The sequence below is a fragment of the Prionailurus bengalensis genome, chromosome B2, assembly GCF_016509475.1.
Source record: "Prionailurus bengalensis isolate Pbe53 chromosome B2, Fcat_Pben_1.1_paternal_pri, whole genome shotgun sequence".
In the NCBI taxonomy this organism is placed as follows: domain Eukaryota; kingdom Metazoa; phylum Chordata; class Mammalia; order Carnivora; family Felidae; genus Prionailurus; species Prionailurus bengalensis.
The window spans coordinates 131,687,166-131,712,663 of NC_057349.1; the positions used below are offsets into that span (position 1 = coordinate 131,687,166).

A 25,498-nucleotide genomic window follows, 5' to 3' on the forward strand; every position below is an offset into this window, starting at 1 on the left:
GGTAGTAGTAACCATTTTTCTTCAGTTCTCCTGGATCATCCTCAGTCTTAGGTTATGTGTACCTAAGCTTCAGGAGTGGGGCTATAGTTCCACATGTAACTTTCTTTTAACAGAGTTGGTTTCTTTGCAAGTTCTTTCTCCCCCTTTTGAAGCTTTAAATTGTATAAATTATCATAATAAATAATTATATATGCTTAGCCTTTTTGTCCTTATCAAGAATTTGGAACTAATTTCCAGTCTCATATTTCATATCATTTCAATCATCCTGAGTGGCTTCAGGTACCAAATAAAGTTATTCCTGCACTTTTTAAAAAAACTCAATTTTGTTGATCTTATTCTTCTGGTAAAATTAGACACTAGAAGTCAATTAATTAATTACTTATTGAAATATACTTGACATATAATGTTATTTTAGTTTCAGGTGTACAACATAGTGATTCAACAATTCTGTACACAACTCGGTGTTCACCATGATCAATGCGGTCACCATCTGTCACCATACAACATTATTACAATATTATCGATTATACTTCCTATGCCCTAATTCCTGTACATTTTAAAGTTCTTCATTTTGCTCCATCTGCCTCTCTATTTTCCTTTTCATCACCTTAACTTAAATTGTTGGCCAATAATAGAGAAAAATATGTCTATTGGTGCCACAAATTTCAAAAATTTTACCCTCAGTTGAATCCCCATTTTGTCTTTAAATGCCTCTATCCAGCTCCTTCTCTATTGATCTCAGTGGTATTTCAACTTTACTTATGCTCTACTTCACCATTTCCTCCCAGACATGTTGCTCGAAACTAAGGATGTAATCAGACGTAGTGATTGACCTCATAGAATTCTCAGAACAGTGATGGATATTAACTGATCAGATTTAGCAATAGCACCATATGTTTGCCATCCTTCAGTTCAGAATAGTATCTCATACTTGATGTGACTTCACGTGAATCTTCTTGTGTTTGTCTTTCTTGGAATTTATTCAACTTCTTAGATATGTAGGTTTGTGTCTTTTATCAATTAGGGAAAATTTTGACCACTATTTCTTCAAAAATTTTTTCTGGCCCTTCTCTCTTTGTCTCCCTTCTGGGACTCCTATTGTTCATATGACTGTACACTCGATGGTGTTCCACAGGTCTCTGAGGTTCTGTTAATTCTCTTTCCTTCCTTCCTTCCTTCCTCCCTTCCTTCCTTCGTTTCTTCCTTCCTTTCTTCCCTCCCTACCTTTTTCCTTCCGTGCTCCTCAGGCTAAATCATTTCAACTGAACTAAGTTTAGATTTGCTGATTCTTTCTTTTGGCTGCTCAAATCTGCTATGGAAACCCTCTTGTGAATTTTTATTTGTTATTGTACTTTTTAGCTTTAGAATTTCTTTGGTTCCTTTTTAGAAAATTTCTATCTCCATTAATACTCTCTATTTGTTGAGACAATGTTATTAAGGTTTCCTTTGGCTTTTTTTCAACTGTTCCTTAGTTCTTTAAAGGTATTTAAGACTACTTGATTTAAAGTTTTACTGTTGTAAGCCCAATGTCTATACTTCTCAGGGACACTATCAGTTAATTCTTCTTCTGATTAAGTCATGCTTTCTTTTTGTTTTTGCATACATTGTAATTTTTGTTGCAAACTGGACATTTAAAATATTATAATGTGATACCTCTGGGAATCAGATATTTCCCCTTCCTTAGGGCTTGCTTTTATAGTTTGCCATAGGTTGTAATTGTTCATTTGTTGAATGAATTTTTTTTGGAGGGGGAATCTTGGATGCAATTTTATTCTGACCTTGTGTTTAGTGCTTACGCTTCCCTGGGGATAGGGGTACAGAGTTCTACCATCAGGTGTCGGACTCTATTCTAACACCCAGCCACTGGGATGTAATACAGCCACCAATTACGTTTTAATGGAAACTGAGCAATCCTGTGTGACTGAAGATTCAGAATGACTTGTGGTCCACCTGCAGCCATACAACCTGCTTCTGCTTTCCTCCTCCATGTTCTTTTTCCCAAATGGTACACCACAGCAGAACATATGTGGGAAAATGGTATTTACACAATATGGCTTTTCTTCCTTTCGAGGTAGCTTTCTTAAGGACTTTCATTGTGTACAGCTGTTCCGTGTCAGACCCCTTGGTCTTCCTCACCAGGAACACCTTTCCATAGGACACTTGTCCTAAAACTTTCAGCAGTTCAAACTGGAAAGGGTCTGCCTTTTCAAACCCTTCTCACATGGTGGCTGACGTCGATTTCCTTGACGATGACTTCCTCCTCTAGTGACTTTGTCTCAGGCAAGGCGGAGTCACAGTTACCTTCTTCAACGGTGTCTTATATGGTGGGCTCCGAGTCCAGGTTAAGATCCTCCTCGGTGGTCTCTATTTCCATGGGCTCTACCGCGATCTTCTTCCATAGCTCCAGCAACTGTGCAATCGGCATTTCTTAAAACTTTCCTTTCCCTCTGATCAAGTACTGATGGTAAGGAAGAAAAGAAGCAGAGGCACAAGAACAGCGCAGAGAGGTGGGCCGACAGAGTGTTGGCGCCCCAGGTAGTGGCAGGCACCGCGGGGAGAGGGTCCCCAGGTGTGGGCAGAGGTCTGCAATACGGCTCAGCGGCGGGTCTGCTGCTCTCCCAGCCCGGGCTCCGCTGCTGTGCTGGGCTGTACTGGGAGGGGCTGTGCTGGGCTGTGCTGGGCTGCTCTGGGCTGTGCTATGCTGGGCTGGGCCCTGCCGACCACTAGACCAGACAACCTCGAATCTACACTAGCAGCCTCAGATCGGGTCCCCGGCCTCTGTTGAATGAATTTTCTAAAGTATTTTTGTAACATCTGTACTCTTTTATGTGTATAGTCTCTGTACTGTTTAGCTTACATTTAGCTGCTGTGTTGGCAGAATTTTCCTTGAATGCCTGGAGCTAAAAAAAGAAGGAACAAAACAAGAAAAAAAGGGGGGGGGGAGGAAGGAAGAAAAAAGTAAAAGAAAGAAAGAGTGGAAGAAAAGAATAGAAAGTCTTTGAGTCCTTGCAGATTTGCTCTGTGTTGGGGGTACTCCTTCAAGTCAACAAGGCTGTTTACAACTCAGCCTTCACCTTTTCTTCCTGTATGTGCTAAGTCTAAAGATCAGTCAGAGGTGAAGGCCTCAAGTCTTCTTAAGTTTTACTCTAGGTGCGTGTGCTGTGCAACTTTCTGTATTCCCTGTTTGCATGGGTGCTTTTCAATGCCCTATTATTTTAAAGAACGTCCCTGCTTTTCTTCCCAGGCATTCAGTAGGTCTATTGTTTGCCTCTCTATTGTAATGACTTGCTTTTGGTGGCAGTGGGTTGTTCATTTGCCTTGCAGTGTGGTTTTAGCCTCTGAACAGTGTTTTTCAGCTGAGTGGCTGGCTGCTTTTTCACCTGAAGGAGTTCTGAGTTAAGTGAAACAAAATCAAGCACCTTGCATCACCCCTTCTGGGAGCCCCCAGACAGGTCAAAACAGACAAATGTAATTGTATGAGAGTGAGGTCTTCTTGACTCTCACAAACCAGGGGCCAAAGTGCCATAGTGGGGATGTAGGCTATCTTCAATATCACTGTCAAGCTGGGGAGGGGGGACAGGGCAAGAGCATGTATAAATGACATAGAGCTTTCCTACCATTCCAAAGTTCCTTTTTTTCTTGATTCAGTATTACTAGATTGCTATAAATCTTTGATTAATTTTCAGAGTTCTGACAAAATTGATTTGGACAGCTTTTTCTTTTTTTTCTTTTTCTTTTTGTTTTTTTTGCTGTTCCTGTGGAAGGATGGGCCCTTGGAGTTACTTATTCCACCACTTTTGCTGACATCATCTCTACAAATGGGTTTATATTTTAAAATCCTTTAAAAATCAAAAGAATGCCATTTCATGGCCTATGAAAATTATATGAAATTTCAAATTCAGTGCCTATGAGTATTTATTGGAAGATATCCACGCTTATTCACTCAACTGTTGTCTATGTCTGCTTTCATGCTACATTGGTAGAGTTGAGTAGTTGGGCAGAGATAGTTCTACAGCCTAAAATATTTACAATGGCCCTTTATAGCAAAAACTTGCCTGCTAACCCTGTTTTAAAGTATCCCAGTCTCTAGTTTTCTGTATCCTCTAACCCCTAAGTTGTTACAGAAATCTCATCCAAAGTTGTTTTGATTTGTTTAAAATCTTAATTTGGATTACAAGGTGCTTCTTAATCAGACCTCGACCTGCTGTTTAAACCTTATCTCCCATCCCTTCTCCAGATTCACCCTAATTATTTTATACTTCTTACTCTTTCCCTTTCATGGTGTTTATGCATTGGCATATACCATTATTTCTAAGTATATTCTTTCAAACTTTTCCACCTGTGAAAATTTGGCTGTCTCTGGAATGGGTTGAATAGTAGCTGTCCAAGAAATATGTTTATCTGGGACTTGTGAAGATGATTTTATTTGGAAAAAGGATCATTGTATATGTAGTTAAGATGAGGATTTTGAGATAATATCTGTATGAGAGGAGACCCTCATCCAATGGTGAGTTTCCTTATGCAAAAACAGAGGAGGGGAAAAGACACACAGAAGAGGTGATGTGAAGACAGAGGCAGAGTTTGGAGTGATGCATCTATAAGCTAGAAGCCATCAGAAACTAGGATTGAGGCATAGAATATAGTCTCCCTCAGAACCTCTAGAAGGAACTGAGCTTGCCAACACCTTGATTTCAGACTTCTGGTCTCTAAAACTGTGAGAAAATAAATTTCTGTCATTTCTAGCCAACGTTGGAAGTAGTTTGTTAAGGCCGCCCTTGTCCTTTAAGACCCTGAATGAAATATCATGTTATGAAAGGTTACCTGATTGCCCTATGCCCAGGCAAAATTATTTGCTCATTCCTCTTTTGTATTATAACATCTACCATGTTACACTTGAACCTGTGTATTTAAATATTTATCTTCTCTAACAGCTGTAAACTTGTCCAGTATAAGAACTTAACACTTTTGTCCTTCACCCTTAACATATTATCTGGCCTACAGTAGTACTCAGTGTTTATTGAATGAGTGAATCATAGTAGAATATCAAGAGACGTGGCAAGCATTACTTGGAGTGGGATTATTAACATACTATTTTTGGTTCTGACACATAAAAGCGTTTTCATATGCCACTTTGGTCCTTAGCTTACTCATCAATATACTATAAGAGTGGGATTAAAGCCTTTTCAGCTTTAAAATTTTAAGATGCATTATCTCTTTTGGGTGGTTTCTTTCAGTCATTTTCTGTTCTTATGATTGAATCTGGAAAATAATATCTTTTAGATTTTCAAGGCAAGCTACTACACTATTAACACTGAGGATGTTTAAAAGGACTTTAAAGATTTACCTCCTTTCATTTATTTGTGGGACAAAATTGGAACTAATGTGAAAGGGATATGCAAAAGAATTTATATTGATACTTTCATAGTATTCAAATTTTGTTGCCTTAAGAGTTGAATTTTTATGCTTTGATAATGAATGTGCTTTAAGACTAAATTTTTTTCAGAAAATATTTTATAATAGTAGGTATTGATCATTTGAAGTGTTCAGGTTGGTACTTTAAAAATAGATACATATAAAATACATGCAATTTATTATATAAATGACAAACTCAACTGTAATATGCATAACTAATTTATTATTTGTAATCAACTTTTAAATGGATTTTCTTTTTATATATAGTTCAAATTATTTACTTTCCCCCTCATTGTCTATTTTCAGTATTTCTGTTATGGTAAAATGCTAATACATCAGTCGGTTGACAATATATATACCCTTGTGTATCCACATGTTAGGAAAGCAGTTAAAAGCCAACAAAACATATTATTTATACATTATTTGCATCATTGAAGATGCACCTTTATATAGGCCCTTTTTCACAGTGCTATTAGAACTTTGACTCATCAAATCACTTACAAGGTAATTGTTACAAGGTAATTATCCCCACAGAGATAAGAAAATAGAATTGTCAGTATAGTTATAGAATCAGGGCTAAAAGTGAAATCACTAGCTGAATTTGAGTCAGAAGTTGAGAACCCAATTGCAGAGTAAAGCCAAGTGTTGTTTTGAAAAGAAATTAGGAATCTTTATAAAAGCTGCTTAATTTTGGGAGCACTTAAAAACCACTCCACTAGCTTAAACTGGAAGGAAACCCAGAAATCCCTTGCATTCCACATTTAGGTCTTTTATCCAATGCCGTTCTCAGAATTTTCAATAAAGCATATTTTTATTAAGAATCTGTTATGAGGCACCTGGCTCGCTCAGTTGGTCAACCATCCGACTTCCTCTCAGGTCATGATCTCACAGTTTGTGAGTTCGAGCACTGCATTGGGCTCTGTGCTGATGGCTCAGAGCCTGGAGCCTTTGTCAGATGCTGTGTCTCCTCTCTCTGTCCAGCCCCCTCCCCCCGCCCCCCAACTTGTGCTCTGTCTCTGTCTCTCAGAAATAAATAAACATTAAAAAAATCTGTTATATGTATGTATCTGTACCATTGGTCACAAGAATACAATTTGATCTGATTCTTAAATTCATGATCATGTAGTATTCTTCTTGATCATGTAAGACATGTACAATATAGATACTTTCTTGGCGTAAATCTGAGTGATGCAGTTTATAAGAGATGAGAAAAAACAATAATCAGTGCAGATCAATGTTTTGTGAAGGTCTCCAAACAGAGATAAAACCAGAGCTGGGCCTTCTGGGATGGATAAGATTGGCATGGCAGGGAGAAGACAAGCATGAGATAAAGAGGCAAGGATAGGAGTAGAATTCATGAGGACAGCGGAGAGATACATTGATAAGTGAATATTAACTATAGGGTGTGAGTCAGGCTGGAGAGATCTGCATTTAAATCATCCTAGAAATGCAGTGTTGTATCTTTTGTTTTTATTTATTTATTTTTAAATATAATTTATTGTCAAATTGGCTAACATACAATGTATACAGTGTGCTCTTGGTTTTGGGGGTAGATTCCCATGATTCATCGCTTGCATACAACACCCAGTGCTCATCCCAACAAGTGCCCGTCTTAATGCCTAACACCCATTTTCCCCTCTTCCCTCCCCCCCCCATAAACCCTCAGTTTTTTCTCTGTATTTAAGAGTCTCTTATGGTTTGCCTCCCTCTCTCTCTGTTTGTAACTTATTTTTCCCCCTTCCTTTCCCTTATGGTCTTCTGTTAAGTTTCTCAAGTTCTGCATATAAGTAAAAATATATGACATCTGTCTTTCTCTGATTTACTTATTTCACTTAGCATAATACCAGCCAGTCCATCCACATTGCTGCAAATGGCAGGGTTTCATTCTTTCTCATTGCCAAGTAGTATTCCATTATATATTTAAACCACATCTTCTTTATCCATTCATCAGTTGATGGACATTTAGGCTCTTTCCATAATTTGGCTATTGTTGAAAGCACTGCTATAAACATTGGGGTACATGTGGCCCTATGAATCAGCACTCCTGTATCCTTTGGATAAATTCCTAGTAGTGCCACTTCTGGGTCTTAGGGTAGTTCTATTTTTAATTTTTTGAGAAACCTTCACACTGTTTTCCAGAGTGGCTCTACCAGTTTGTATTCCCACCAACAGTGCAAGGGGGTTCCCATTTCTCCACATCTTCACCAACATCTGTTATTTCCTGAGTTGTTAATTTTAGCCACTCTGACCAGTGTGAAATGGTATTTCAGTGTGGTTTTGATTTGTATTTCCCTGACGAGGAGTGATGTTGAGCATCTTTTTATGGGTCTGTTGGTCATCTGTATGTCTTCTTTGGAAAAGTGTCTATTCATGTCTTCTTCCCATTTCTTCACTGGATTATTTGTTTTTCAGGTGTTGAGTTTAGTAAGTTCTTTATAGATTTTGGAGACTAACCCTTTATCGATATGTCATTTGCAAATATGTTTTCCCATTCTGTTGGTTGCCTTTTAGTCTTGTTGATTGTTTCCTTTGCAGTGCAGAAGCATTTTATGTTGATGAGGCCCCAGTAGTTCATTTCTGCTTTTAATTCCCTTGCCTTTGGAGACATGTCAAACAAGAAATTGCTCAAACACGACAGGGATGTCCACACACACCACTGTTGTTTAACATAGCGTTGGAAGTCCTAACATCAGCAATGAGACAACAAAAGAAGTAAAAGGCATCAAAATTGGCAAAGAAGAAGTAAAACTTTCACTTTTTGCAGGCGACATGATACTCTACATGGAAAACCTGGAAGACTCCACTAAAAAGCTGCTAGAACTGATACATGGATTCAGCAAAGTCACTGGATACAAGATCAATATACAGAAATCAATTGCATTTCTATGCACCAATAATGAAGCAACAGAAAGAGAAATCAATAAATTAATCACATTTACAGTTGCACCAAGAACCATAAACTACCTAGGAATAAACCTAACCAAAGATGTAAAAGATCTGTATGCTGAAATCTGTAGAAAGCTTATGAAGGAAATTGAAGAAGACAAAGAAATGGAAAAACATTCCATGCTCATGGATTGGAAGAATCAATATTGTTAAAATGTCAGTATTACCCAAAGCAATCTACACATTCAATGCAATCCCAATAAAAATTGCACCGGAATTCTTCTCAAAGCCAGAACAAACAACCCAAAAATTTGTATGGAACCACAAAAGACCCAGAATAGCCAAAATAATGTTGACAAAGAAAACCAAAGCAGGAGGCATCACAATCCCAGAGTTTAGCCTCTACTACAAAGCTGTAATCATCAAGACAGCATAGTATTGGCACAAAAACAGACACATAGACCAATGGAATAGAATAGAGAACCCAGAATTGGGCCCACAGATGTATGGCCAACTAATCTTTGACAAAGCAGGGAAGAATATCCAATGGAAAAAAATACAGTCTCTTTAGCAAATGGTGCTGGGAGAACTGGACAGCAACATGCAGAAGAATGAAACTAGACCACTTTCTTACACCATACACAAAAATGAACTCAAACTGGATGAATGACTTAAATGTGAGACAGGAAACCATCAAAACCCTAGAGGAGAAAACAGGCAACAACATCTTTGACCTCAGTGTTGTATCTTTTAAAGTCTCAGGGAAGTTTGAGCTCTTTACTAACTGAAATAACTTCATGGTTCTTTGAAACAGGAAATACCTTATGAAACCCAATCCTCAGATTTATAAAATTTTGGGAATAAATTACTAGGCCTACTTAGATTTTTCAGTTGTAGTATGTATATCACAAGTTTCCCCGTACAGGTACTAAGATATCTCATATTGAATTGAGAGTGGCACATTCATTTTTGACATTACAGTGCACTCCAAATTCATTTAGTCTCACTCTATTACAATGTTTAAATTATTTATTTACTTAATTAATTGTGGGTATTTACTTATTAATTATGTACTATACTGTCATTTATATTTTCTTATTCTTTGTGGGAATGTCAATTGATATATTAATCCATTAATTAATTAATTAATTAGTTTCCCATACACTAACCCACCACAAATCTCCAAAAGGTAGTTGAAGACATTCTTGGATATTGCAGGACCTGAATTGGGAATCATGGCCTCCAAAATTTCTCTGTTAATGTCCCTGGTACATTTCCTTTCAGTGTTTCCTGCTGCAAGGGAGCAATTTTCATCTACAGTTTGAATTGATTCAGGAACATGAGAAGAGTTTGTCTTTTTGACAGTAATTCTAAGGAAGAGTGAGGGACAACTGCTACAGATTTTTTTTTCTTTCAAAGTAAGGTCACTTTAGAATTTAACCTCATCTCAATCAAAATTTAAAATGTGAATATTCTATGATGTTTGAGGTCTGATAGATTTGAACCAGCAGAAATAAAAATTTGTCAGAAAGCATGGGCCATATTTCTTCAAGGTGATTACTCTCCTGTGAAGATGAATTATGATTTCTCACTGTTACAGTCATGCTGTATATACTGAATTTGATGACATCCACTAAACAGGAGGGAAAAGAGGTCTAGCCTTACCTTGTAATCCTTGGGCCACAGAAGAAGACTGTTAGGTTTGTTACTCTTTCTCCAAACTGTTGTGGAGTAAATTCTGCTTTGCTTCTATTTTTGGGAGTATTGGTCATTGACAGGTTGACCATGTACTTTATTATTCAAACCAGGATACTCTTAAAGGTAAAAGGGGCTGCTAAAAATTAGCAGGCATTAATTAATCTATAAGAAGAATAACCTGGGTCTGTCCTGGGCAAACCAGACATATGGTCACCTTCTGTCTAAAGTGCAAGCCTTTTCTATCATGAATTATTGCTGTGAATATCATCTACACTGTCCCAAACTCCCCCGACCCTCTCAAACTCTTCTAATATACATTTTAGAACTACAAATCCATGATCAATAATTTCCCTCCATCCTTAATCGTTTGAGAGTAGCATAGTGTAGCAGTTAAGAGCACGGTCTAAGGAATCAGAGCCTTAAGTTAAATCCTAGCCATGACAGTTATTAGCTGCATGATGTGGGCAAATTACTTCATCTCCTTATGGCTAAAAGCTAATCAACAGCCTTCGTGCTTCGTGTATTGCAGGGTGCAGGGTGCTTTGCCTTGGCTTCTCTCCTCGGGCCCTTTAACATAAAATTACTTCCCTCTTTCCTTTTGGAGTCATCACTCATAAGATTACCCAGAGAAGCATCCTCTAATTTCCTGCATGGAAGGCATAAGCCTGTATGCCAATTTTCAGACAGATGAGTAGGAGTAGAGGGCAGGGGGAGTGGGTCCTGTCATTCAGATCTCCATTTCCCTTCCTCTCTCCTGTGCAGGATGAGGGAGGATTACGTTAACTGGCTACGTGGAGTCAATCGGTGGGGGGGGGGGGGGGGGGGGGGAGGTCTGAGGATTTTTTGAGTCTTAAACTTTAACCACTTCTCTTATTTTTAGCCTTACCCTCATCTGTACTTTTAGAGGTAGCTGGAGCCTCCAGTTTCTGGATATGGGTTCTGTGGTATAACTGAAAATTGCCTATGGATTTTCTCACTGTCAATTTAAAATTTAACTTGCTTGAATCTTGTCAATGAGTTGCTTTTTTAGTTTACTTCACCCCTTCCCCCATTTTCTCATTTCCTATTCTCATTGCCTTAAAGATTTATGCCTCAAAAATCTCTTTATTGTCATTTTACTGAGGTTTATTGAGGGAACAAAAGTAAATGAGTGTGTTCAATTTACCTTCTTTACCCAGATCTAAAGAACATTTTTTAATTAGATTTTTTTCTCTTACTTGTTAATATGTAGGAAAGAAGTTGGTTTTGGTGTAACATCTTTGCAGAACTCTGTTATTAATTCTAAAAATGAGTCTGTAAATTCTCTCAAGTAGTTCTATATCTAATTAACCATAGAAATCACTCCAGACTGGTTTCTACTCCCAACACTTGACTAAAATTGCTCTTACTAGGGCCACCAATTTCCTCCCAAGTTGCTAAATCCAGGGGACACTTTTCTGTTCTAATCATAATTTGTGTGTTTCAGCAATATCCCGTACAACTCACCCATTCCTCCTTGAGGTCCTCTTCTTTCTTAGCTTCTTTTTTTTTTTTATTAAAAAAATTTTGTTTTCAACGTTTATTTATTTTTTTGGGGACAGAGAGAGACAGAGCATGAACGGGGAAGGGGCAGAGAGAGAGGGAGACACAGAATCGGAAACAGACTCCAGGCTCTGAGCCATCAGCCCAGAGCCTGACGCGGGGCTCGAACTCATGGACCGAGAGATCGTGATCTGGCTGAAGTCGGACGCTTAACCGACTGCGCCACCCAGGCGCCCCAGTCAGTCACTTGGAGTTTCTTAGAGCTTGTACCCAGGCTCTTTTATGCTGCCTTGTTATCATCACCTTCACTACCAACAACTATTATTGTTTGTATTGAATCGTATTCATTATCACTATATAAATAGTTTTTATAACTCCCACATCTCTTTTAGAATCTCGGACTTTTATGACATAAAGCTTGAAAAATCAAGACTGTACGGATTTCCTAACTGTTCAAGCAATCAAATCCACAGGCATTTCATGACTTCAGGGGTAGGAAAAATGAGATTTAAGCAGGAAAAAAATGTTAATTGCAAGAAATGCAGACAACATCTAAAAAATTATGATGTTTCAATCTTTAAAAACTTTGGTTTGGTTTGCTGGGGCCAGCTACCAGAATCAATATGATAGTCCCAATTGTATCAATGATACAGCATGGTGTATTGATTGTTAAGTGCTTCCATGGTGAACTGTATTGGCTGATTTGGCCATGTGAAGGATTTATATATTGGTATAAGTTCAATATATCTGAATGGCTTAAATGAGCTTATTCAAATATGGGAAACAGCTTTATTATTAAGCATACATAGCAACTCTTTTCATGAAAATTCTGAGCATTAGTACATTACTCATACTCAAAAGATGTATCTTTTTCAGCCAGATATGGAGTTATGCACATAGTCTTGGTATATGACGTTTGTCACATACATCTCTATCTCTATGTCTGCCACATATTTACTATCTATAACTTGCATTTTCATTTTCTTACTGATGTCTTTTGAGGAACAGAAGTTTTAAATTTTGATGAAGTCCAATTTCTCAATTTTTTAAGCTTATGGTTATTGCATTTTGTATGTAATATATCTTTTCATACCGCAAACTTACAAAGATATTCTTCTCTGGTTTCTTCTAAAAAAGAACTTAATTGTCCAGCATCTTTTAAACTGTTCTTTTGGCTTCTCACATTGATGAGGTCTATAGTTTCAATTTTATCAGAGTCACTTTTTAAAATCTTAAATATAATGATGTGACTTATCCTTCCTCCACCAATTTCAACCTTATTAGGCCTATTTGCTATCATCTTTCCAAACTCTTAACTTGGTTTACAGATCACTTCATCATGTTTTTCTGTCTCAAAGGAAATTCTTACCTCTATCCTCATACTCTAATACTTTGTATTAGCTTTCCCAAACCATGTGTGGTTTCCTAAAATCACCACACTCTCCTTTACTTCTGGACTATTACAGTTTCTCTTTGGGACTATCTTTTTGCCTGTTTATTCCTCTCTTCACCTAGGTAACTGCTACTTGTCTCTCAATCTTTATTTCAATGTCACTTTCCCTGGAAAGCCTTTATGATTTTTGAAGACTGGTGCCTTTCCTGCATGGTTCCATAGTGCTTTAGGATTTCTGTAGTATTCTGTACTGGTTATGTACTAGCTGTGTTTCTCACTCCAAGTTCCTGGAAGGCCAGGGATATGTCTTGTTTACTATGGTGTCTGCAGTGCTCAGAGGAGTTCTTATTACATAGAAGGGGTGATGGAATATCTTAGATGGTGGGTAAGGCACGTGAAGATAGCAGCTGTGACCAGTACACTTGGTTCCTTGAACCCACCATCATTTATAGAAGATTTTTGGTAACTGTTTGATTTGCTTTCCATCTTGGTATAACATTAAACTTTTTTTTAATGTTTATTTTTGAGAGAGAGAGAGAGAGAGAACGAGCAGAGGAGGGGCAGAGAGAGAGGGAGACACAGAATCTGAAGCAGGCTCCAGGCTCCCAGCTGTCAGCACAGAGCCCAACTCGGGGGCTGAACTCAGGAACGGCAAGATCATGACCTGAGCCAAAGTCAGACACTTAACTGACTGAGCCACCCAGGCATTGCTTGGTGTAGCATTTTAATACATGGACACATATTTATTATGGAAATTTTAGGAAAGAATACAGAAAAAAATGAAATTATCCATTATACTACATTCTATAGCTAATAACTGTTAATATTTTGTTGTAATTTCCTTCCAGTAATTTTTAGTTGTATATGTGCCTTACATGTTATTTAAAAATAGAACTTAAATTGAATAGCATATACAGTTTTAAATTTTAATCACTGTATCCTAAATAACCCCCCAAATAAATCCATACATGAGATATGACCAAAAACAATGATAATTAAAATACATAAACTCATATTTTTATATCCAAATTATTATTACTCCCCTCAGAAAGCTAATGATTTTGCAGTTGCTGAAACATTTTTGGGCCCACTCTTTGGAATTATTTTCAGAGCCAAAGAAATATAATTTATTTAGAATCACACTTCATTTTTGATCCAAAACTTATCCATTTATTCAACAAATACTTGTTGAGTTATAGCTACTATTTAAGGTTCTAGAGAGTCAGTTGTGAACAAGACACAGTTCTCTCTCTTCTTGGTTACTTTTTATTATTTAAGAATTTTGGTAATTGTCCACTCTCAGAAAATTAAATCCATACTCAAAGGATGATTACTTGCTGTGATTAATGATATTAAAAATAGTACATTACTATTTATTAAATAACTATCATAATCCTTCAAAAATACATTTATTAATGGCATATATAGATATTTATGTATATATGTGTATATATACATATATATATATATAGTTGGAATAAGTCACTATTTTTAAAGTGACAACAGCGATTGTGAATGAAGCTAAGTAAAACACACAGTTAAGAAAAATAGTAATATTATTTTACAGTGTGATCTCACATAAAAGTGCAAATAAGCACTTTTTTCATGATTTCCTTCAGAACTGAAGCTTTTGTGGATAAGTTGAATTTGAAATGAATTTTGAAGAAGGACAAATATATAGAAAAGAAATGAACGATGGGTAAATTTTTCTTTTCTTTCTGTGTGTGTGTGTGTGTGTGTGTGTGTGTGTGCGCGCACGCGCGGAGGTGAGAGGTATGAGCTGAAGTGGGAAATGCAAGGCTTATTTGGTTAGCAGAAAGTATGAATAGGAGAATGGGATGAAATTTTATCAGTGGCTTTCAATTAAGGGTCACATCAGAATTACCTAGGAAACTTTCAAAAACATGCCTTGGGCTGTTCTGATAACTACTTGGGCCTATTTGATACAAAGTTCCCTTTTTCTGGTCAGCTGCTCACCTCTGACTTTGCTATAGGGAAGAGAAGGGGTGGATACAAGTAGTTACCATGTTTTGCTTGAATGAACCCCCCCTGGGCAGTCAGTGGACTTTAGTTTCCAGGTTAAGGAATTTAGACATTCTTCTATTAGCAACTGTGGTATATTGTAGGTTTTGACCCATGCAGTTGAAAGGAGAAGGGCTGTGTTTTATGTAGATCAAAGTTTTGGTGGTTTATAATCATGTTGTAGCTTTTCTGTTACAGAGAAGGTAGGAATACAATATACTGCTTTTTAAACAGGAATAATCATTTAATTTCTGTGTAAATGAGACTGTAGTAATATAAAGCCTTTTCTAATGAAGGCTTTTATCGGATGTGAAAATTTAGATATGTTTCCTTCTTAATTGCTCAAAAGTTGACTGTGAGCCTGTGCAAGTAGGTTACTGCTGTTATTAGAACTGTTATAAAAGATGGCTATTTTAAGCAAATAGAACAATCACCTGTAATGCTTATGCCCTCAACTGATGAAAGACCCAAAGGAAAGAAATTCAAATTCATTTTCTTTATTACTTAAGCATTTTCTGAGAAGACAGCATCAGTTTAAGGCTTAAGGAAAGAATGAAAAGTAACACTTAGCTCAGTCCATATAATTGGTTTTTATGAACTAATGGATTGGAATAAAGGTAGTATGACGAGGCACTACCCCTGATTTGTTCGTTAAACTTAGGCAAGGAACAGATTCTTGGTGCCTCAATTTTCCAAAACTTCTATAGGACTAGGATAATATGCCATTTTACACTTCTCATATGATGGTTCTGAGAATCCTTTCAAATGGTTATTTTCAAATTATATAGCCACAACAGCGGATAAAGGTGAGCTTCCATTTATGTTTTATCTTCTTTTTACCTTTATAAAAATTTTAAAGTTTCATTTGCTATTGCCGCAAATGCAATACAGCAATGAGAATAGTTTCTTCACATTTGGAACAAATTTCAGGGCTTCAAGTGAAAGAAAGTTTGTTGTATAAATATGTTTCAAATGATTTAATACTAGTTAGGCTAGTTACTTGAACTGAGAAATAGTTGCAAAATAATTACTGTTACATTATATGAAGAATAAATTAGAAATATCTACAAACTACCTGGCTTTGATATTCCTGAAGAAAAGCATAAAAAAAGATGATATTTTTAGTGTTCAGGGAGTACATATCCATTCATTCATTCAACAAGTATTTTAGCCCCTATTATGAACCAGACATTGTTTTAGACAATGGGGTACATCAGGGTATAAAACAGGGAATAATTGTGGCCCAAAAATGTGCTTCCAGAATAATCACGTTTGCCTTATTCTCTTTAATTGCATTTTAATGTTTAAAAAAATAAACGTTTGGACAGTTGTGACAGAACAATATGTGGCAAAATGCATGTTTTCTAGTCTATCTGCAGGAGTCTGCAAAGCCTTTGATGATTTCTATTTGCTCATGGAAACTGATGCTTTTGGTCCTATGTCTGCATATATAGTTACAGCCTAATTAATCATACCAATAAAACAATTGAATGTACATTAAATTTGGCTTATTTTAGTTCTTTTAAAATGTTTTGTTTACTCTGATAATCAATCATGTTTTGTAACAATATTTTGAGTTTTTGAAAGGAAAGAGATTTTATTTTATAATTTTTATTGCCTTTGCTTCAGAGCATAAAGTTCTATGAAGACAGCAATTTCTCTCGATTTAAGCAATGTACAAACAAAATTTGATAAAGAAACTGAAAAATCTCACTGCGACTTGAGTTATCTTGCTGAACCCATGAGTTAAATATAAGAATATAAGAAATGTCACATTAGATTAAATTAATTGCCATGGAACATGCTATTTTATGAAAAAGCATGGAATTCGCTCTCCACAACATTGATCTACTTGAACATAATTATATTTCCTTAGTAATACATTACATACCAATTTTCCATAAATCAATTTTCTACAAAGGCCTTCTTTGATCCCATTTCTATTTTCAGTCAATGCTATCTCTTCAATTATGAGTCTGTTACCTCTTGTGTATGCCTCACTTCCATATTCCAATGACTGTGTAAACTCTACTTTTCAAAACACCCACTAGAATACACGATAATTTGGAATATGTGCCTGACTTCTCCATCTCTTTCTTTAAAAAAACAAAAAACATTATACTTGCTCACTTTGAAAAGTGTGAATTTTTAACTGATTATATGTGGAAAATTTTATAGCCTTTTGCTCATTTAAAATATAGGCCAGTTCCTCTATGATGTCCTTTATGATTGGAGAACAATGAAAACTGTGCATACATTCCTAAGAAAAATGATCACAATTTTGTTTATGGATAATACTGTTTTATTGCCATGGGAGAACAATGAGCATTTTGTTGTGTTTATTGTTACAGCAGCACATTAAATCATTGTCTTGAGAGAGTATGTTGAGTATTCTTTTGTGTGATCTCCATTGCATGTTGTATGAAATAGATTTTCCGAACCAAAATGCTCATAACACTTTGTCCCATGCTACAAATCACATGCTGAATGTAATATTCTACACTACCAGCACTGAATAAATATTCATACTGACAGCATTTCTGGATTCATGTACCTTTAACATTCTTTGAACTTGTATAGATTACCATATATGCCTATATCAGTGTGATCACCTATATTTGTTAATTTGTATGTAGCTCATCCTCTTAGTAATTTTTTTAGTCCTACTAATGGAAACTTCCCTTAGATGTCTGTACATGTATTACATCCTCCCTGCCTTGGTAAAGTCTAAATTTCTAGAAAGAGAAAGCATATTTAGCTGATCTTGTTTCTTCTTTCTCAAAGCCTTCCTTTTGCCTTATTTTTGTCTTTGTGCCTTCTAAAGTTGGTCTTAAATAATTATCAATGAATTTAATTGATAATATCTAATTGATATGTTTGAAACTAAAATTTTTTCATAACACCTCTGCTATATATTTTATACATATGTATAGACCTCCTATGTCAAAATCCCCAAGTTTTTCCTCTTTAAAATGATTTGTTTCAGCCAGCCTGAATGCATAGTTTTTACTCAGACTGTATTGAAAACAAATAAATCTGAATGTTTAATTATTCTCTTAGTAGCAGATTCTTTTCCAAGCTATGTCAATATTAAAATGTTATATATTAAAAATATTCAGCTTTGAGCAGTGCACATTGAGGCTAAATGTGGACTTCAGAGACATTTCTTTCTCTAATCCTGCAAATCATGTTTAATGTTTTATATATGCACAGGAATTTTTGTACATTCACCGTATCTATGAAGTCTTCCAAGAAAATAATATTTAGGGCTTATCTTACTAGAATAGCATTATCTAAAATGGAACTTAAATGGCTATCAGAGGAAGTGAGATACTCTGATGCACTGTGAACACCTTTGTCTTGCTCTTCTTAGAGCAGACATCTTCCTAAGAGCACAGGTAGAGAATCATTTTACTCTATGTGTGAAGATAGAAACTTCTTCCTATCTTCCTTGAGTAAACAAACTATTACTTCCAGAACCAAGAACATATAGGTCTAAAGGCTATTACCTGGTTCAGTGCGTTATTTGTGGAAAAAGAAAAAAAAAAGTCCTATCCTCTTTATGTTGTCTAATTAAAGTCCAGAAAAATCTGACACCTGGGGAAAAAGACCAGAACCAGAACAAGAAAGAGGATCTGTCCTTGACAGGAAGTATTGTTTTCTTTCCTAAGTTTCATGGAACACACTAGAAGAGTATTTAAAACTGCCACATGGAATTGCCACTTCCAGATGGACATGGCACCAGTCCATAGGAAATGATGACATGAGCAAGGTGATTATAAAGGGACTCACATAAGTTGATCTTTCTTGTCTGCAGATGACACAAATAGAAAGCTTTGAGCCAGAGTGGAAAGGCACACTGTCACTTGCCTTTCCCCTCTGAAGAAGCTGGGACATATTCTGCTCAGCCAACATGTTCCCATAGGAATGTGATTTAACTTCCACTTTTCACACAGAATGAAGCAACACTGGAGACCTGTCGGGAGGGTGATAGCAGCCTGGGAGGAATTTGGATAAGTGTTTTTCACTCCACTGTTTTCATGTGACTTGACTCTCCTCTTAATTTAGTTACATCTTGACCTGGAAAATGCAGCCAATGTTTGTTTCTGTTCATTTGGCTTACCTTGATTCATCATGTGCATACCCCTCTTTCCCCTACTCTCACCTTATGCAGCCTTTCCCCTGCAACCTACTAATAGACTTTATCTAAATGTCTACACAAGTATTAACTGTCTCCCTCCGTAGGGGCTTTACTTCTAGGGAAAGAACATGTATTTGGGTCCTTGAAATATATAAAAAGAATACTCACCTAAAGCATCCTAAGAGGCTCCCCACTCCTTTCATCAGATCTGACTATTCATATATCTGGCAGCTTCTATAAGAACCCTCTGGTAGTAGAGGAATTAATATTTCTCACTTCTCCCTCGGTTCCCCCCCCCCCCCACCATCAAACGACTGATTTTTATGCATGAGATAATAGACAAGCCTTGGGTGACCTGTTTTTTTCCCCCCTTCCCCCTCCCTCTTTTTCCTTGCGGTAAAATAGTGCTGAAGAAAGAGGGCACTAGTGTACAGCCCAGATCGCATCCTTGCACCGTCTGGCTTAGAGCTGAGGCGTCTGCGAACCGAGCGTGGCCCGAGTGGTGTTCTGGCCCGAGGACCATAGCGCTGTCTATCCGGACTCAGGTACGTCTCAAGTCCAATTCTCCAAGCAGACCCAGGTAAGCAGACACCTCTGGGCGGTGAAACCCACCCACAGTGGCAGACATAGTTGCAGTCTGTGGGATTTCCTCTTGATCTCAGAGGCATCCCCGCTTATTTATTTCTTTTAGCCCAGCATCCCCGGGAAGCGTCGGGACCCGTGGATGCCTGGGTTATCTTCCTCCTGCCTGGCTCACCTCATGCTCCCGCTCCCCGCCCGCTCCCTTAGCTCCTTTCTTGTCCGACTCTCACCTTGAGAAACGGAGCCGGGAGGAACGAGAGGGAGCCAACTTCAGCCCCAGAGGCGGCTGAGATTTGGCGCCTCTGCCCCCGAAGCGGTCGGGTTTGAATATACCTGCAGGAGCACTGGCTGCAAGGCAAAGAGAATGAGGATGGAGGGGTGGTGGGAGGCGAAGGAAGGGGTGTGTGTGTGTGTGTGTGTGTGTGTGTGTGTGTGTGTGTGTGTAAAGAACGCAGGAAGGAGGGTTAAAAGAGCGAAGTCGGGGGTGGGGTGGGGGGTGTCAAAGAATTGCAACTCGCTGGTCGAGGCGTCCGCTCCAGGCCCTGCAGGGGAATGTTTCCGCAGCTGGACTGAGCACTGTCCAGGGTTCTGAAGGCGGCAGAGCTTGGGCTACCGCTGCAAGAGCTACCCAGAAGCTCCCCTCCGTTCCCTTTCTAGAAATGTGCAAAGCCAAAGGTCCCGATTTAGGCGGGTGCAGGGGCCCCCTCCGCCCCCTCTCTCCACCCTCCATCGCGGGCATCAAGTTACCTTATCTGCACCCTTTCTCCCTGAACATCTACAGTAAGCCTGACTTATTGGGTGTGTGTATGGGGGGGGGGGGTGTGGGAGACATACCAAACTCCGACATGCTGAGACTTTACCAGGCGTTGCCTTAGTAACTAATATGGATTTCCTCAAGCTGGCAAATTATATTTACTACTCGGGTTGTATGTTGAGGTCTTTTCAACTCCTTTAATTTAAAGTAAAAGGTGCATTCCTTTTTTGCGTTCATCTTGAAGTAGTGCTTCCACCCTCATAATGAGTTTCCAAATTTCTTCTGGGAAAAAGTTGATCTTTTCAAATCCGGAAAGTTCTCTAAGGCTGGAAGACCTAGCTCCTCCTCTCCTTTATTCCCCTTCCCCCCCCCACCCCCCACCAAGTCTGTAAGTGTAATGGGTATTTGGGGACCTGGAAGAGGCTTGAAGCTGGAGGAGGGGGAGGGTCGGTGGGGCTCTGCGCCTCCAGGGACCGATGAGGGCACTGCGGGCAGGACGCACCACGTCCTGCCTTGACCACAGCTGTCTCCCAAGCTGTCCCTCCGGCCGCTATCATGTGTTGAAATGGACCGGGCAACTATTAACATCACTGACCCAGAGTTTTGAAACAGGTCTTGTGATAACGGAGCTTTGATTTTCTTCCTTTTTTTGTCGGCAGCGTCCAGCTCACGGCTGCCACCACGATGCCCATTGTACTCTTGACCAGTTTACTTTGATGCACCGGTGAAGAAGGGGGCTCGAATTCCCCTTTTAGAAGCGTCTCCAGGACACGGAGGTGGTCGTGGAGGACTAGGTGGCGGAGGAGGGGAAGGAGGCCGGGGTGCAAGCGGCGAAAGTGTTGAACCAGCGGTGTTGGCGAGCAGGACCGAGCAGGGAGAGGCAGGCGTCGGGTGTCTGTCTACGCTGTGAGCGCGCAGAGCCGGCTGGCAGGACCAGCGTGGGAACGCGGCCAGCAGGCTGTGGACCGCGTCCTCAGCACAATGGTCTGGCTCTTCCTGGTTTTTTTCCCAGCGATCTTTTTGGAGATGTCCCTTCTTCCCAGAGGACCCGGCAGGAAAGTGTTGCTGGCGGGAGCCTCGTCTCAGCGCTCGGTGGCCAGAATGGACGGAGATGTCATCATTGGAGCCCTCTTTTCAGTCCACCACCAGCCTCCGGCCGAGAAGGTGCCTGAGAGGAAGTGTGGAGAGATCAGGGAGCAGTATGGCATCCAGAGAGTGGAAGCCATGTTCCACACGTTGGATAAGATTAACGCGGACCCGGTCCTGCTGCCCAACATCACTCTGGGCAGTGAGATCCGGGACTCCTGCTGGCACTCCTCCGTGGCTCTGGAGCAGAGCATTGAGTTCATCAGGGACTCTCTGATTTCCATTCGAGATGAAAAGGATGGGCTCAACCGGTGCCTGCCTGACGGCCAGTCCCTCCCCCTAGGCAGGACTAAGAAGCCTATCGCGGGCGTCATCGGCCCGGGCTCCAGCTCCGTAGCCATTCAAGTGCAGAACCTGCTTCAGCTCTTCGACATCCCACAGATTGCGTATTCTGCCACAAGCATCGACCTGAGTGACAAAACTTTGTACAAATACTTCCTGAGGGTTGTCCCTTCTGACACTTTGCAAGCAAGGGCAATGCTTGACATAGTCAAACGTTACAATTGGACCTATGTCTCTGCAGTCCACACAGAAGGTAGGCATTGCATTTGGGAAAGAAAGGTACAGAGGAAGCGAGTATATTGCATGATGTGCCTTTATGATCATAATACTGCCCTCCACCCCCCATTTATTTCCTGCACTGTGGGCAACAGACTTTACCCTTGTCAGTACACACCCACCCAGGCATTACCTTTGATCCTCCTTCTGTAATTATAGTGTAAGAAAACTGTGTCCCATGGTGTTTTGGGGGATAGTAGGAACCTATAAGATACAAACTCTCCGTGAGTAGTATCCAACTGTAGTTTTTGGGCTACATGTTTGTCTCACATTCTGAGTTTGTGTTTGAAAGGCTTGTTTGCCCAAGGTGGTATACTACCCTTAAATGACTGGCTGTGGTTTTCCAAGCTTCACAGACTAATCCAATATGAGCAACTCGGGAAACAAACAAAAACAACAAAACTTGCTGTCACCTAAAGTGGTCTTGAAAGCTTTATCTTGTCTCCAACAGCTGAAGGTGCTTCTTTGTCCTAGTGTGTGGTTCCCCTTCTTTCACATACAAAGCTTCCTTGGAATGTTGGATTCATGCGTCCATCTTCCTCTGTATATCAGAAACTTACTTCAAATTCTAGGGTGCCTCGGATACAAAGGAAAAGTAAATAGTTTAAATCATATATTTATTTTCTTTCTATTAAGTATGTTAAAATTATCCAGATGCCCTCACTCCTCCCAAGAATTATCTTGTTTTATGAGAAATAGCACTGGTGACCTCTTAGATTTGAGTTTGGTTTCTAGTCTTTTTCTTCTAACACGATGATTTTGCTCATTAGAATTTAGTTAGATCAGTTACTAATAAAAGGATAGTAGGAGTTAGGTGTAAAATGGCTTAAAAAAAGAAATAGATTTATTTGAGGTTAAACACTTTGATTTTTATAGAGTCTTACATGAATTCTCAAAATATTTTTTTTAAAGATTTCCCTTACTCTCCTTCTCTCAGCCTATGCAGATTTGGGGATAAAATGAGACTTTTGAGTCATTTACTCTTAACTCCCTTGTTAGGTCTATAAAGAAACTGAGACCTGGATTAAATATCAATTGCCTACGGCAATTCACACACACACACACACACACACACACGTGTGCGTGTGCACACACACATATGTATGTGTGTGTGTGTATATATATATATATATATGTTAGCATATGGAAGATAATCTTGAGAATATTGCTGCATTCATATTTTTAAATATCAAATTATTAAAAGAAAGGCCAGGAAAGAAAGGCATGACTTCATGTTCTTGCAACAGTTACACAATATTCAGCCACTGGTGTGAACTCTGATTTCAAAATTAAAAAGCATTCTTACTGATGTGGTTATATGGTGATTATTAATGAAAACCAATGCTTTAATTTATAAAGGGAGCAGAGTTTTCAGGACAAACAAACAAAAACAATGTAGAATTATGCATTATAATTTTGGAATTTGCCTTTGGGGGAAAAACTTTCTGCCGCAATATTGTGACTTTTAACAGCTGACTCATATTTCTGAATCTTGATTTTTAATAGTGAATGGCAAATCTCTTTTTCAACAAAATCTCATATAACTATTTTAAGAAACAATTTTAGGTTCAAATGCTAATCTCTTGCATATTAATGTTTAATGTTAATTTCCTACGTTTTTAATGTTTAACAGTTTCCTCTGGTGCTTAGATGGAACATCTTGAAAGCACAAATTAAAGATGTGTTAATTATCAGCATTAGATCTCTCTACAAGGGAATGGCAAAATCTAGATGGAATGTGATTTATTTAAATATTAAATAATTCTCCCTCCGTTGAGCTAGGTAATAGTTTATAGATACTAGAAGTATAAATTCCTCTTTCCAAAAGTAATAGTTCATTACTTTTATACCCTAGTTTTATTTCCCATATTTTAATATAACATCATTTTATGTTGGGGTAGTGAAGAGTAAAGACTTCCCTATCTATCTTCAATTTGTTTTTCAGTTGCATCACTTTGCTAAAAATAATTGCTTATAGTGGGTTGCTTTCTGACAAGTAGAATTATGTTTTTGGAAAATTAATTTGACTTGTGTTTGCCAATTTTGTTCAGGAAGGGCTAATATTAAAATTTCACCCTATATTAATTTGGATTACTTTATTTCCTTTCTGCCTTCTGACTGATTTTGTGCGGCAGAGATTATGTCTCCATACTATTGTAGTAGTTGATTCTAGACTACGTTGTGTTCATAGAGCAGTGTCAGAGCTAACTTTCGTGTCTATTATCAAGAGATGACGCCATTCCCCTACCTTTTACATATGATCTTATTTCCTCTCAAGGAGAATTTGTTCCTATTCTTATTAGACATAATATGTATGGAAATGAAATTGATTTTATTTCTCCTATCTGCAAAGAAATGTAACAGTCTCTTTTGTATAAGCACCAGCTGAAAATTCATTTTTCCTGAGGTTCTGCCCTCCTGCTTCTCAGGGACCCATGGTGTACTGGCCTGCAGGCATTTCCTTGCATCATTTAGTAATTTTCCTGCCTTCAGACTGATGGGGTCACCTACTGGTGACAGTTCCTTGTCAAAAAGCAGCTAAGACCACATATCAGTGTTGTCTCTGCCATCTGGGCACTATTCAGGAAAGAGGCCAGTTTGGATATTAACAATTTGGAGCTTAGAAATTCTGGAACCTCCAGTGACCTTCACCTCTCCTTTACAAATTAGCCATTCTATAGTAAATTTATCATCATAATTTTTTAAATTAGAAGTTAGCATAGTTAAGCTAGTATTAGAAGAATAGCTCGTATAGTTAAGCTAGCATCGTATAGTAAAAGTACTAAGTGACTAGATTAGTGTACCTTCATTTCCATGGTTAATTTTGATGGACTTTACAATCACAGTTGGGGCATCCTATTATTTGAATGCCCCAACTGTTTTTATAACCCTTTCTTATTTCATTTTATATCGAAGTTAAGCTGGGAGATATTTTCTGTTTGCTTTCTACCCCAGCTAGAATTCTGTTGTAATATTCTTTTACATACTTTTCAATCTTCTGCCACATCATTTGCACCACACTTAACCTCTGGTCATGACAACTGTCAGTTTACCTGGCATCAAAGAGTATTGGTACACGTGCAGGTACCTGCAGTAGGCTCTCCAGAAAAATTTTCAGGATAGTCACTGAGGAGAGTATTGAAAAAGGATCCGTCGAAGGGTAGGTACTGAAGCAATGGAGCCTTATTCACAGATAAAGATTGAGTGCATTTTGGAGCAAGTTACTCACCTGGACTGTGTGTCTTTAAATATGCTAAGCATAAAATACAAAAATAGCCTACTTCTGTGAAGAATATCTTGGCCAAGGACACTGGATTTTATCCTTGTGATGAAATGCAGATTCCCCATCAAGAATCAAATTTATCATTTCAAAAAGTTATAGAAG

At 38.4% G+C, this 25,498-nt stretch overlaps 1 protein-coding gene across 5 annotated transcripts in view; it reads left to right on the plus strand.

Annotated features, from left to right (window-relative positions):
• Nucleotides 1–6,947: 6,947 nt before the first annotated feature.
• GRM1 (glutamate metabotropic receptor 1) overlaps nt 6,948–25,498 on the plus strand; it is a 438,262-nt gene continuing 419,711 nt past the window's right edge. For 2 of the 5 annotated variants that reach the window (XM_043592551.1, XM_043592550.1), the window contains exons 1-2: nt 19,516–19,653; nt 21,069–22,090. In XM_043592551.1, coding sequence (XP_043448486.1) covers nt 21,391–22,090 — 700 coding nt within the window. In that variant the 5' untranslated portion in view covers nt 19,516–19,653; nt 21,069–21,390. Of the gene's footprint in view, nt 6,953–19,487; nt 19,654–21,068; nt 22,091–25,498 lie in introns of those variants that run through there. The other 3 variants (XM_043592549.1, XM_043592548.1, XM_043592546.1) reach the window with 3 other exon arrangements.